This window comes from Schistosoma mansoni, chromosome W (genome assembly GCF_000237925.1).
Source record: "Schistosoma mansoni strain Puerto Rico chromosome W, complete genome".
Taxonomy (NCBI): domain Eukaryota; kingdom Metazoa; phylum Platyhelminthes; class Trematoda; order Strigeidida; family Schistosomatidae; genus Schistosoma; species Schistosoma mansoni.
In genome coordinates this window covers 32,636,899-32,650,585 of record NC_031502.1, presented here as the reverse complement: position 1 = coordinate 32,650,585, position 13,687 = coordinate 32,636,899, and the positions used below count along the sequence as shown (strand labels likewise).

The window sequence follows — 13,687 nt, the reverse complement described above, 5'->3', positions numbered from 1 at the left end:
TATACCCGATTGAGTCGTGGATGTCTGTTTATTGTAGAACAAAACTACTGTCCAATGCTTTTTGATTCTCAGCAGTTATCTAACTGTGGCTGATGTATGGTATAAACTACAAAATTCAACAATTTCCACAAATCCCTGTACTAGGGACTCTTTGATCCTGTTATTAGATAATAATAAGCAAAAAAGTGAATATAAACTACCGATAATAACTGTAATTAGAAAAACTGGTTTATAATTTCATTTTAATTATTGTTGCTATTGTCATTATCTGTAAAGAAAAAGGTCGTTTTAATTTTTCTCTTGAAATATTATTTTATATTTTATAGTTATGCCATTATTTTCTGGTGCACATGTAAATAGTGATTCTGAAACAACAGATTATGCAGATGTGATTTTGAATTTTTCAAAACATTATTACAATTCCTTGCGAAGTAACAATGATAATAACAATAACCATAGTGATAATTGTCCAGTTGAATTAGATAATTATTGGAGTATAGATCAAATGAATTCGCAATTATTGAATAATCTTCCTTTACCGGAAAATCATATCGAAGTAAGCTGTTAGATGGTAATATTTTGAATATTTCTGTATGTCATGAAGTAAAATGAACATTGGAGGATGATTTTGTGAAAGCCTAGCACTTATTGAAGTCAATCAGCTAGTAGAACATAAAATCTCTGGTGCAATTGTTCACCGAAACACTTATACTAATAGTACTAATGGCTTGTTTTGCTTGGAGAGCCTCACACATTAGCTTAATTCATGGAAGCTAGCTAACTGGTAATCTGAATAGTGTGTAATTGAGATGCATGCTTTCTAGTTAAACTCATTGTAGGACAAGCTTGATTTATATTTGTACAGTTTAAGAGACCCGGATCTGAGTCTGTACTATCGGTTCAGATTCATCTGTTTTTTTTCTCTTTTATTCTCGGGTTTTAGTCTCTAATTAAAGCCAGATAGCGGTTATTCTCTTATTTTTTTTTACGTTATTTCATTCTGTCTCCTGAAATCTTATGTCTCCTTATCTCATATATCATGGTGTTAGAAATTTTCAGAGGTACTTTATTTAGTATCATTGACTATACAAAGATGTAAAATGTTTTCCTGATATCCGTAGTTTGTGAAGTTGTGGGATATTAAATTTTAAGTTCTAGAATTATGTCTTACGCTTCTACTGCACGAATTTATCGTTTCCTCAAGAGTCATATTCTCTATATTGAACTTCTCCTACTGCCGCTGATACTGTTATCTCTTCTACTAATTTTTATATTTATCTTGTGAATTTCATCTCATTCTACTGATGTGATGTGACAACTTGAATCGATGCACGTATGTGCCAAGTTCAGCGTTTCTTATGACTGACTAACTGATTCACTTGTAATCCAGTTTACTTATTGTATTTGCTAAATCCTCTTTTCTGATTAGTTTTTTTATTTTAATCAGTTGTAAACTACTGACATAAAGTTATTGATTTACTATTTTTTTATTATTATCTCCATTATCTAAAAGCAAATATGGTTAAGTTCATTTTGTATTGTTTGTTTGAATCTTTCCATTGATGTTTGGGACTGCAAGCGATCAGTCTCTTATTGGCATATGTGCATCCTGTGAGGGTTGCCTCGATATTGCCTTCATTCACAAGCATTGTAAGCAAAGATGGATGGTGTCTATGGTTATGGTCATATTGGGTAAAATGTACAGCTTTAATATTTAATTCATTTTTTAATTCATATCACAACTGGTTTTAAATGGACTCAGTGGATTTTTAGTGTTCATATAACCGTTTGGTTGCAGGTTCATTGCATACTACCATGTGAACAACTGAAGAGCATGGTTTGCAGCCCTCATACGAAACACAGTGCTGTTGAATGTTGAATTCAAAATATCCAGATCATTAAAAATACGAAATGGATTTTTTTAATTTCATAATGTCATTACGTGTTAAAGTTTTCGGTTGGTCTACAGAAAATTCTATTTACGAACATTTGAGAATCTTCTAATACGAACTAGAACGATTATGAACTCTAAGTGATTGGATTTCTGACACACAAGCTAATATGAAATGGATATGGGAGTTTCAGGACAGCTTTATAATATGAATATAGGTCAAAGGTTGAAGAGAAACAACTCTGTATGTTAACATGCATTGATCTTGGGGTATGTAGCAAAGTTGGCAAACAAAAAGCGATAATGGCCAGTCACATAACAGAAAAGGTCACTGAAGAATTATGAATTAAAAAAGCGTCATCTAAGTTACCCTTTACGAAAAAACTGATTTGTGATAACAAAAATAACTAGATAATCTAAACTCTCCTTAGTACAGAATGATGTTTGTCTGTCTGTTTGTTTTCTTTCTTTTGTGTTATAGTTTGCTTTTATAAGATTTCAAGCACTTAACACTCATGGTTATACCGAACAAGCTTTACATTGGGCACGTTTTCTAGCTCTTCTATTACTGTATACCAGTAATGAATTTATCAATGAATGTGAACAAGCTTCTTTTGAGATTGTTGGCAGAGCAAAATATCAATCTTCTGAAACTAATACTACTAATCATGTAGCTAATATCAGTCGAAACACAGACAATTCACATAGAACTAATCTACAAAATCCATGTCCTGCTAACTATCAGTCTAATTCACGTGGTCAGCAGAAATCAGTGCCCACAAGTACAGTGTCAAGTTCATGGAGTTCAAATGGTATACCTGGTGGTGTAGGTAATAGTAGTAGTGGTGTTGGTGGCGGCGCTAGTTCAAATCCTCGAAGGAATTCACGAAATGGACGTTCTAGGAAAACTGGTGCATGTTCAAACACGAATAATCCTCGAGAAACGACAGAGAAATATACAAATTCAATTAAATTACACCCATTAGGTAAAAAATTATCCATTGATTATACTAAAAAGGTAAATATTGTGTGTTTATCTGTCATACATTTATATTGCTCTTTTCCTTTGATTTCTATTAATCTAGAATAATTTTGAATATGTGCAATAAGATTTTTATAGAATTCAACGTCTATTTTCGAAAAGTAGTATAGTTACCACACCAAAGAAATTTTTAGTCAACAATACATTGAAGTAAATTTATGACCTTTCTTTTTTTCTACCCACGATCCCACCGAGGTCAAACCCTAGGACTTTTCCAATTCATGGTAACTGCTTAGTTTCCTGGGGACTGAGTTGGTGTCTAACAATTTATAATATAATACTAGAAGAAAACATCTTGTTTTCAGTACCTATCGAACTGAGGATATCATTTTTCATTTCTCTATATAGTGTTTATTTTGACGTGTGGAGTCGTATCTTTGAATTTTTTCGGTTTATCTTTGAATGGCCGATTATTTCCAAACACGATTACATGAATTTCTCGATCTCTATATATGCTATTTTATTGTTAGAGTTATTTATTCAGTTACTACAGTTACAACCATTAATAAGTATACACTAGATGGCATGACATAATAATGATCTTGATTTTAGCACACTAATATTATGATAATTTGTTTCTTTTACTAAAGCGAAATGCTTATATATGTATACATTGTTTATAAATTACAGGCTATTCGTTGGCTGGATCAAATACGTTGTATCATGGAGTGCCTTTCAAATGCACACAAGGAACGTATCTTTAGTATACCGAATTCTTCAACTAATGGGAATATTTTCTTCCCTAAAACAACACGCTTTGATAATACAAATAATAGTATTATTAACAATGATAGTTGTATAAATAATAATAATAATGCTAACCATAATACCACTGATCACAGAAAGCAAACAGAAACTAACAACATTGATTTAAATAAATCTTTTGATATATGGGAATGTATTGATATTGAGTTGATTTTTCGTCTTGGATTTTGTGCATTAAAATTCCCTCGACCACCATGTTGTAGTCCATTGTTAGAAGTAAAATTATTTGTTATAGAAATTGCATTGCTTACTCGACTTTGTTTTTTACCAATTCATATTGCATGTCCACATGTAATATCAAGTATACGTAGTGAAGCTAAACAATTAGTATCAAATTTAACATTACATCAAAAAGGTGAGTACTTGTGCGTAAATTTCACTTGTTTTCCTTCCACTTTACACAAACTGTTGAATTCATATGGATCGGTACAATAATATTTATTAATCTGTGGTAAATTATGTAGAAATCGTATAAAATGTAAAAGTCGAAAATCTAGATTGGTTGGTAGAGTAGTTGATGAAGGTAGATATTTCTTACAGAGGGTTAGATTTCAGAAGAGACTTTGTGTTTATACCAGTAAAACTTCTGAAATAAACGAAATTCGGTAATTTCATGAACTAATGTCTTAGTCAGACAATCCTTATTATTTTGTTTCAAATCTCCTGGTCTTATATATCATGAAATCAGTTTTCTAGAAAATTTTAACTTTCTCTAATCTCATAAAGGCCAGTTGTTTTTATTTTTGACTTGTTGAATTTAATCGACCAGTTCTACGTGATATCCGCCTATATATTAACTTGGAAGATTAATTTATGTTTGATCATTTCATACTTTTATTACTATGATGGTACACTGACATTAACAAGTAACTAATAGTACATATGTGGTGTATGCTACTTATGTTGACAGATATAAGTAGTATGTAGAACCAATCGAGAGTGGAGATTGAAGAGAACAGAAAGGGAAACAGCAAGTAATTGTAATAAAAACAATTGAATCATGAAGTATGTAAAGGACAACCGATACAAGATGTGAAAATAATGTATTCAATGTATGATTTTCATATTTTACGAAGGTACTCTGTAATTCTTCACTAAACAATAAATCGGTCTTCCCGCTTTGCTATTAAATATACATTTTCGAATGTTGGTTTGATTATCGACATTTTTTTATTCACCATAAGTATTTTATGTTGTATATCGATATTAATTACCATGTGTTGTTCTATTCTGTTTATCCATTGCACATTACTTCGTGACTTTCGTAAAAAAAACAATATTTAGGAAATAATATCAATTTTTATTGGATAATCAGTGTTTATATTTTATGCGACTTATTCGTGAATTTTGCTGATCGTTTTTTTTACTGAATCATATTATAGATATTCATGTCCCATTCAATTTGGCCACTTATTTATTTCATCAATTGGTCGGTGTAGTTCGATCGAATGGGAATTATTTACCTTCACAATCAGTTAATTTTATACCACCCATTCATCAAGATACAGAAAATGTTGCACCAAACATTAATATTTCATTAATGGAAAATTTTTTCGCTTATCCAGTATTGTCAACTGGTGCAGTACTAGCTGGAAGTGGTCTACCATTAGCAATGGACATATATAATTACACTAACGGAACTACTTCTAATCATCATTTGTTAGAATCGGAAAAAAATGATCATCCTATCAATGTTCGTATTGCATCAGATGGAGAATTAGGTTTACAATCTATCTTATCAGTATTGGGTGTAAAATCTCGTGTACCAGAAAGATTATTCACTTATTTTATTGAAGGTCAACGTACTCAAGAAGATGCCCTAGCTGTATATCTATTTCGTATGTATAGAGATGATATATCAAAACTTGATCGAGTAAGCGTTTATTTTCAGAAATAACCTTGACAATTAGTGAATCAGTCAGTCATTTATGTACAACGTAGGTCCCCATACCATATTAGCACAGCGAGATAAAATTATTTCAATATAAATCCCAGCGTAGTATTAGTAACCATATCAGCAGTAGTAAAAAAGGTTAGGTATAAAGAAGAAAAAAAGGCATAAGAGAATTTCGCGACTCCGGTTCTAGAGGAAAAGAAAGAGTGAATGCACCATTGGTTACGATAATCACGCAGACCTCAACTAGGTAGTCTACACCTATTAATATGGCTTGATCGAATTGTCAATGACTTGATGGTTTGTTGCTCTGTCTTGGCTTGGACCTCTTTCTAGCCTACTCATACACCAAATAACATCGTCCGTCGGAGTAGATGTTTGGACATACGTAACACATCTTCCAACCACCTTAGTTGATAAAGATTCACTGTTTAATCAACGAATGTGTCTCCTTTACCTAATGTCCCATACGTAGCCTCAGCAGCGCTCATTCAGTCGTCCGAAAATTATGATTCAAAGATATCTGTGATCGAATACTATTAACCTACCAATGGAGACAATAAATAACGTTGTAATGGATTTGCTCATAAAGCCTTCACCGTCCTGATGTGACAACATAAGATCAAAAGACAAATGAGCTATGATTTTTCGTGCATGTCTTAACAGCTACCTCTGAATGCTTAGAATATCTTCGATCATTATCAGCATCAATATTGCGTATTCATTTTTTCGATTGATTACTTTAATGACCTGATTTGTAAACTGGTCGTTGCTTCACTTTCACCTCAATGGCTCACAGTTTAGGTTTATGATAATACGTTTATTGTTTATTGGTTAACTGCAGTAATAATATTTTAAGAATATTTTAGGACTTTCCGTATTTCATTTACCTTCATGCTCTCACATATATGGTTTTATAGCATTTACGTGAAACTCAACTGCCGACTTTTATTCTCATAAATCAATTAAGCGATTCCGTTGTTTAATGTAATTGTTGTATCTTTCAACTTGTGTGAAATGGAATGAAGTTAATCCTTGAATTTTTTAAGCTGCTTCTTTCACAAGATTTCTCAGTAATTTAGTCTATCTACAAAATATTCTTTATCTCAAGTAAAATACACTCTGTCTATTAAATTCCTTGTATTATGCTTTTTTTTCTTTGGCTATTGATCTTACAAACAATTCTTGATGAGTTTGGTTGTTTAGTTGTTCTTGTGAATTAGTTTTATTAGATGGTTTTTCTTATTCCTTTAAAACAAGCTTATGTTACAATGTTTCTGTTATGTTTCATATTTTTAACTTGATGATTGAGGGCGAATGAATTAGGCAAGAACTCTTATATTGAATGTTCCTGAATGGATGTGTTCAAGTAATTAGATCAACTAGTGCGTATATTATTAACAAACAATCAAAGTTTAACGGAGTTGAATGAACACAACTGGACTGGCTTAATAATAGTAATGGATTAATGCTAGAATTAGATCTCTTTGTAACTGAATTGGATTGTAATGCATACTGACTAGAATCATTGGTAATTGCATTAGAATAGAAATGATTAACACTAGAGTTTCTTCTCCATCATCGTCATCTTTGAATTATATCCGTACTTATAGTTGATTTTCTGTATTGTTCATTTGTCTGTAAATGTGGTTAAAATCTGTTGATTTTATTGCGCCATATAATTCTATACTTTGCTGGTCTGCAATACATATTTATCTTGGATTAATCTTTTATATATTCTAAAACTTGTCACGTGTATATTATAATTTAGACAAAACATTAGAGTCACTATAAGAATTTTTCATGAAAATCGGCATACTGGCAAACTCCATGTTTAAGCTGTATTTATGTAGAGTCATAAAACAGTTAATAGGTGGGAAATAAATAGACATACTGACCAGTATACATAAATCTGGAAAAAGAGTTATAATATAAACCAGCAAATAATTACATCTATGAAAATATGTACAATATGGTGAATTCGATTAGTAGCGACATATTTACTAGTCAAGCTTGTACAGATAAAGATAGATAGATTGCTGATATATATATGATAAGCATTACTACACCACATTGTGTTGTAACTATAATATCTTGGTTGGTTATAATGTATAACTTATGATGTAATGATCAAAACCTTCTTGTAATCATCCTTTTAATAATTTAAACAGAGTATGAGGATATCAGCTGTTCCGGTAAATATGGTTTAATTTTTTTGACATTTCATTGGCTGTATGGATTCAAAAGATCAAACTAGTTTTATCTACGTCTACTTGAGAATGTTTCTTAGAACATTGTTGCGCATATGATAATAATAATAATAACAATAATAATAATGCAGTTTACTTTTTACGGAAGATGTATGATCCATTAGTTTTATTTAATTTTTTCTTTAGATAAATAAAGATAATAGCCGATAATAACATTTTGTTATTCTTTCCTTTTTACATTAATTCATTACAGATTCGTGCACGTTTACTTGATCGCTACTATAATCCATACTTTAAATCTCCACCTTTATGGGCTTGTTTAAGTTTAGGATCTCGTGAATTAATGAATTTTCAAACATCAAATCTCGACTATAATTCAGTTCCTGAAGTAGTGGTAACGAGTAAAATTGAAAACAAATTGGATGTATCACAAAACACCTGTGTATCAGTCGCTTCAACAGTCTCACTTGAACTAAATAATTTATCATCGAATAATAATAATAATAATAATAATAGCAACAGCAAAACTCGAGATGTATTAATTTTGTCTTCACCTTCCGACACAATCACTTCCAAATTAAATAATAATAATTTAATGGATAACAACACAATACTAACCCATGGTAGTGAAGATCAAAAACATTCTACAATAATTAAATCGAATAGTACGATGGAAAAAATGGACCATGACGATAATAGCATCAATAGTAGTAGTGTTCATCAAGGGAATGAAAATGGTATGTTTTCTCCTTTTTGTCTGTATGTACGTTAGTATTTGTGTGTGTGTCTGTGTATGTGTTTCGGTAATAAATGTTCTTTTTTAAAAAATCTCATCACCAGAACCATATGGTCTCATTTTAGCTTTATTGCTTCCTATTTAAATATATTTTGTTCCCAATAGGAATTATTAGTTGATTTAATCTTCATTGCTAGTGTATGGGTTGTTGTTGAATTATTTCTCTCCTGTGTGTGTTCATATATGAGATTATGAGTCATTAATAATATGGTTGTGTTGTCGTATTGAGTATATCATAGAAATGTTGAGATCCCCTTACGAATGTGGATACCAACACTAGATGGATATTTTCGTTTTTGTTGTGATGTCTGTGGGTGGTTTTAGATTGGACGACTGGATTATGAAGAAATTAAGGTTGTCGCATTTCATGTTACGTCACACAACCGCATACACTGGTCGCTGATTAATAATAATGACAATAATTATATATATATATATATATATATATATATATATATATATAGAACAGTTTATTCGAACATTCTTATACACAAGTTACAAAATCCGTCATTTACGATATTGCGCAACTATCTCCTATTGTCTGCGATTGCTAACTGTCACACCCTGTACGACTGAACTCCACTGATCGTGGCTTCTCACTAGAGCTCCAGGCATTGCATCTTCAGGCTAAAACCCTATACTGATAATCGTCATGTGCTCACTAGTGACTAGCATCAAGATACAGTTCCTGGAGCTTTAGTGATAAGCCGTGACTAATGGAGTTCAACCGTGTTGATGTGAGACAGTTATCTACTGCAAGCAATGAAAGATGGTCCTACAATCTCGTGAATTGATTGAATTTAGAAATATACACCACTGGAAGCCGACTTAGTGGTCTGAAGATTATGCCTTCATGCGCAAGACTGAAGGTCCTGGATTCGATTCCCTGTAGCTGGGTTGTGAATGGCCACTTCTTAAGAGTCAGTCTCATAATAGGACGAAACATCTATCCAGTGCTTCCTGGTTTCCATTGATGGTCTAGCTAAGATTTACTCATCATTAGTTGTACAAATACAGAACTTCATTTCTATTGGGCAGTATCACAGCCCTCACACAAATCGAATGAGATTTGTGTGGCGCATATATATCTGGTGCCCTCTTGTACCAATATTTATGTGTATAAATAAATAAATAATCTATTGACTCACTTGATAACAGAAAATAGTTTTTCGCTGAAAGACTATTAGAACATAATGAAACAGTTCTGATCAAAGTTTGAAAGGTACTGTAGAGCTGATAGTTTCTACGTATTACATTAAGGTCATCATCGTAGGTGAGATATGTTTGCAGAAACAAATTCGTAATTTGAACCATTTAGGTATTGGGAAAGAATTTACTATTGATAGAGGAGTTTTGACTTGGCGGTTAGTGCAATCGAATTTCGACTAACTGATCACAAGTTCTAACCTTACTTCATCCACTTCAGTTTCCTCCTGCAAGGGAAGACAATAACATCAGCAAAAGTAAAAGCTAGTGTAACTAGTGCCATTATTATCCAGTTTACAAGAATCAGCGTAATTATTCTCGAAGTTAACTTGGAATAAACAAAAATGTCCCCATATATGGTTATTGTTCCCTCTAACACATTTGATTGGGACAATTTGCTATTGATATTTTCGGGGGTTAAGATATCATCTAGGACCGGTGAACGGGACGAAAGTCAGCGACACAACAACAGAACAGGCTAATCTATTCCACTGCACCTTATCTTTGCCAAGTAGAAGGAGAAGACTAGATTCAGCCGGAAAAATATATGGTTTTACAAGCAACCCGGAAGAACTAACAATAAGCCCTCAACTAATGAGTATATATACAACACAAAAATGTTCTTGGAAATCGTCACAATGTAGCGTACCAGAAGAGAAGATGGACCAGTAACATCTAAAATCCATCCAGATGGGAAACAAAAACTAAAGGTAAAAGTGGATACTTCTGGTACGAAAATGAGAAATTCGAATTCCTATAATTAAATTACAAAAATAAGTGGTTTACCAAGTAGTTTCTGGGGTTCCAACATCCTCAGCAACCATCATTATAACCTACATATTGCCTAGCAGTCATTTCTACCCCACAATGCTTAATGAATCCTCTCAACGATTTCATCTCTTGTAGGCAATGAACTATAAAGCTTTGAAATCAACAGTTTAACGATCATAAGTATGTATATGGTATTTTGATATTTGCCGTAACGTTGAGATCACTTACTCAAATCTCACCAACTCGTTCATAGAATTATATTCTCATCTCATACTCTGAATAGTGATCATTTCACATGTAAAATACATTTACTAATCGTATTACATGGCTCTCTTTCTCCCTCCTTAATAATGTGATCACTTATATTATAAGCTACCAAATTGTTTTCACTTTGTACATTTATTATTTATTTATTATTTTTGAAAAGCTTGATCAATGTCATTTTGTTTTTATACGCAGACCTGGATAAATAATAATGCTTATATACTTATGATGATAGATTATGATATAATCTCTTTCATTATTCTCTAAGTAACCAAATAAAAGTCAACAATTCAACTGTTATGTTATTATTACTATTTTTTCTCTTTTTTTTGGTTTCCTCCAGATATATGTCCTAATTCCAATAATACAACAGATTCATCAGATGTAGATAATATTACTAAATTATCTGAGAATGATAAACAATATGCTCCAGCAAATAATGGCAACAATAATAATAATCTTTGTTCGTTTGATCCACTATCGATTAGCGAAGATACGGATACCTTATCTGACTCAAAAGTAGGTCTTGTTAGCTCATAAGATGTGGTTATTTTGTTTATATAAATATTTCCTAGGAATAATATGAATTAATATGCTCATATTTGTGTTTTTCATGAAAATTTTAACTCAGTAAACATTGTAGAAGCTCTCGATAATTCGGCGGAAAAAGTTTTCCAGAATCTATGACAAATGCTAGGAAGAATAAGTCAACCAATCAGTGCTCATATGAAATCATAAAAATAACCTTAGTTTTGGTACATGACATAACTTTCAAAGTTGAGCTTCTTCTATACAACATGCCTTCTGTTTTCCTTTGGATTCTTAGGAGTGGAAGACTTCTGAGTATTAGTAAATTTTTATTTAGACGTTCAAACACGTTATCCATCAGTAAAATCTCTTGTTTAGTATTTTGTCTGAAAGTTTGTCTGTTGATGACTGTCAGCAGAACTGAGACATGCTGATGGTAATTAAAAATATTGATTACCGTATTTCTTCCAATTTGTGGTTATTGATCATTGTCTAACTAACGTCTTCTTAGTCTAATTATTAGCACTGATAGTTTCATCGATCAAATCGCAATATGGTCACTGTTGTCCTATGGACTTCACACTAGGTGTTCTATATATTTTAATATTAGATGTTGATAGTATTCGGTAAGAAATTCTGACCATACATTGTATGCTAGTTGGGGTTTGTCAGAAAGGTATATCTGCAGCGTAGATAACGTTCATTTGGATTCTATTGATTGTCGGTAATACGACGTTGATTGAGTTCATTAATGTATCACTAATTGATTTTCATAACTGTGTAAAGTTAATGTTTCTCTGCATCATAATTTAGTCAATACATAATTTTAATCCCTAATCAGTCATACTGTTGTGATTGAAAATCCAGGTGAGGACAACCGGCATGTCTTAATAAAACCATATACTGAATACGTCATTTGCAAATTTCCATCATTTGTCCTTCATATTTTGTACAATTCTTCCAGTTTACAATTCCTTTCTATTTCCATTTCTATTACCCTCAACTTGATCTTCTTAGCCTTCTGCTGCCAGGTTTTCCACTTCCGATTGCTGTTACATACTGCTTATACCGACAGACATAAGTAGCATACACCACAATACTACTTACTTATTTTTATACAAAAACATATAACTATTATAAGGGCTTAGTTGATTTTGCAAAACTATTTTACAGTAGTTGAGATGGCGAAATAGATATTTTATCTACTAAACTAACTCTGTCCTCAAAACAAGAAAGATTTCAGCATACTGAACAACTCACCAAGTGACTAGGAATTATTTATACTAAATAATTGAATTCGTTATCTGCTTGCAAGAATATTCAGTCAATATAAAGTGACTAAGTTACTTATCATATAATTAATAGTTAATCACAAATGATAACGAAGGTCACAAGATAGACGGTGGTTCTGTTATTACCTTTGCCCTGCTAATATATCACGTGACAAAACCGCCAATTGGAACACCGACTTGTGGTTGTGAGAGACTGTAACTAGTAAATTGGTTTATTTATTTACTTGAACACATAAACATTGGTACAAGGGGACAACAAATACATATGCGCCACACAATAACAGTGAGGCCAATAACAGTTATCATTGATTTGTGTGAGGACTGTGATACTGATCGGGCGCCCAAACATAAGCAGGGAATAACCTAAGAATAGTAAATCATATAATAATAGCCAACAGTTCAAATAAAAGCTTATGATAGAAGGAATATAAATATATATAATCTAGTTACTTAACAGTTATACAATAAGAATATATATATATAATATATATATATATATATATATATATATAATGACAGTCTATGAATAGTTCCCGGAAGTTACGCATAGTTTAATCTCCTTCGGGTATAACAGGTTCTTAATTTCTATTTTTCATATAACCTTGAAATTATGTTGTACGGGAGTAAAAATTGTTATATCAGTGTAACATCTTTGAAGATCACTGAATTAATTCTTGTTTTCTTCTTCTAATACTTTGTTTTCTGTATGTATGTTCTAAACTCAACCCCTAATATATATATATATATATATATATATATATATATATATATATATAGGCGTGGCCTGTTTTATGTGTTACTACAAATTTTCAGTAAAATGAATGACAATTATTCATGACCATTTTTCTCTCCTATCGATTTCAAGTATATTGGATAATTTAGAACAAATAGTTGGTTGATTGTTTGTTAAAAGCATGTGATGATTGAATAATAGATTTTGCATTTTCAACAGTAAACTCGTGTAATAGGCCACAAATTGTACATTTTGTGTTTAATTAAATTTAATACTGAATTGTTTCTATTCGTTC

The 13,687-nt window shown here is 31.8% G+C and overlaps 1 protein-coding gene across 1 annotated transcript in view; it reads left to right on the top strand.

Annotated features, from left to right (window-relative positions):
• Smp_132000 (putative zinc finger protein) overlaps positions 1 to 13,687 on the top strand; it is a gene marked incomplete at its 5' end in the record, with an annotated part of 44,996 nt that overhangs the window by 12,816 nt on the left and 18,493 nt on the right. Inside the window, 7 exons of the mRNA XM_018789413.1 lie at positions 361 to 556; positions 2,373 to 2,909; positions 3,564 to 3,627; positions 3,787 to 4,053; positions 5,081 to 5,571; positions 8,056 to 8,203; positions 11,183 to 11,358. Of these exons, the coding sequence (XP_018654859.1) occupies positions 361 to 556; positions 2,373 to 2,909; positions 3,564 to 3,627; positions 3,787 to 4,053; positions 5,081 to 5,571; positions 8,056 to 8,203; positions 11,183 to 11,358 (1,879 nt within the window). The remainder of the gene's footprint in view (positions 1 to 360; positions 557 to 2,372; positions 2,910 to 3,563; positions 3,628 to 3,786; positions 4,054 to 5,080; positions 5,572 to 8,055; positions 8,204 to 11,182; positions 11,359 to 13,687) is intronic.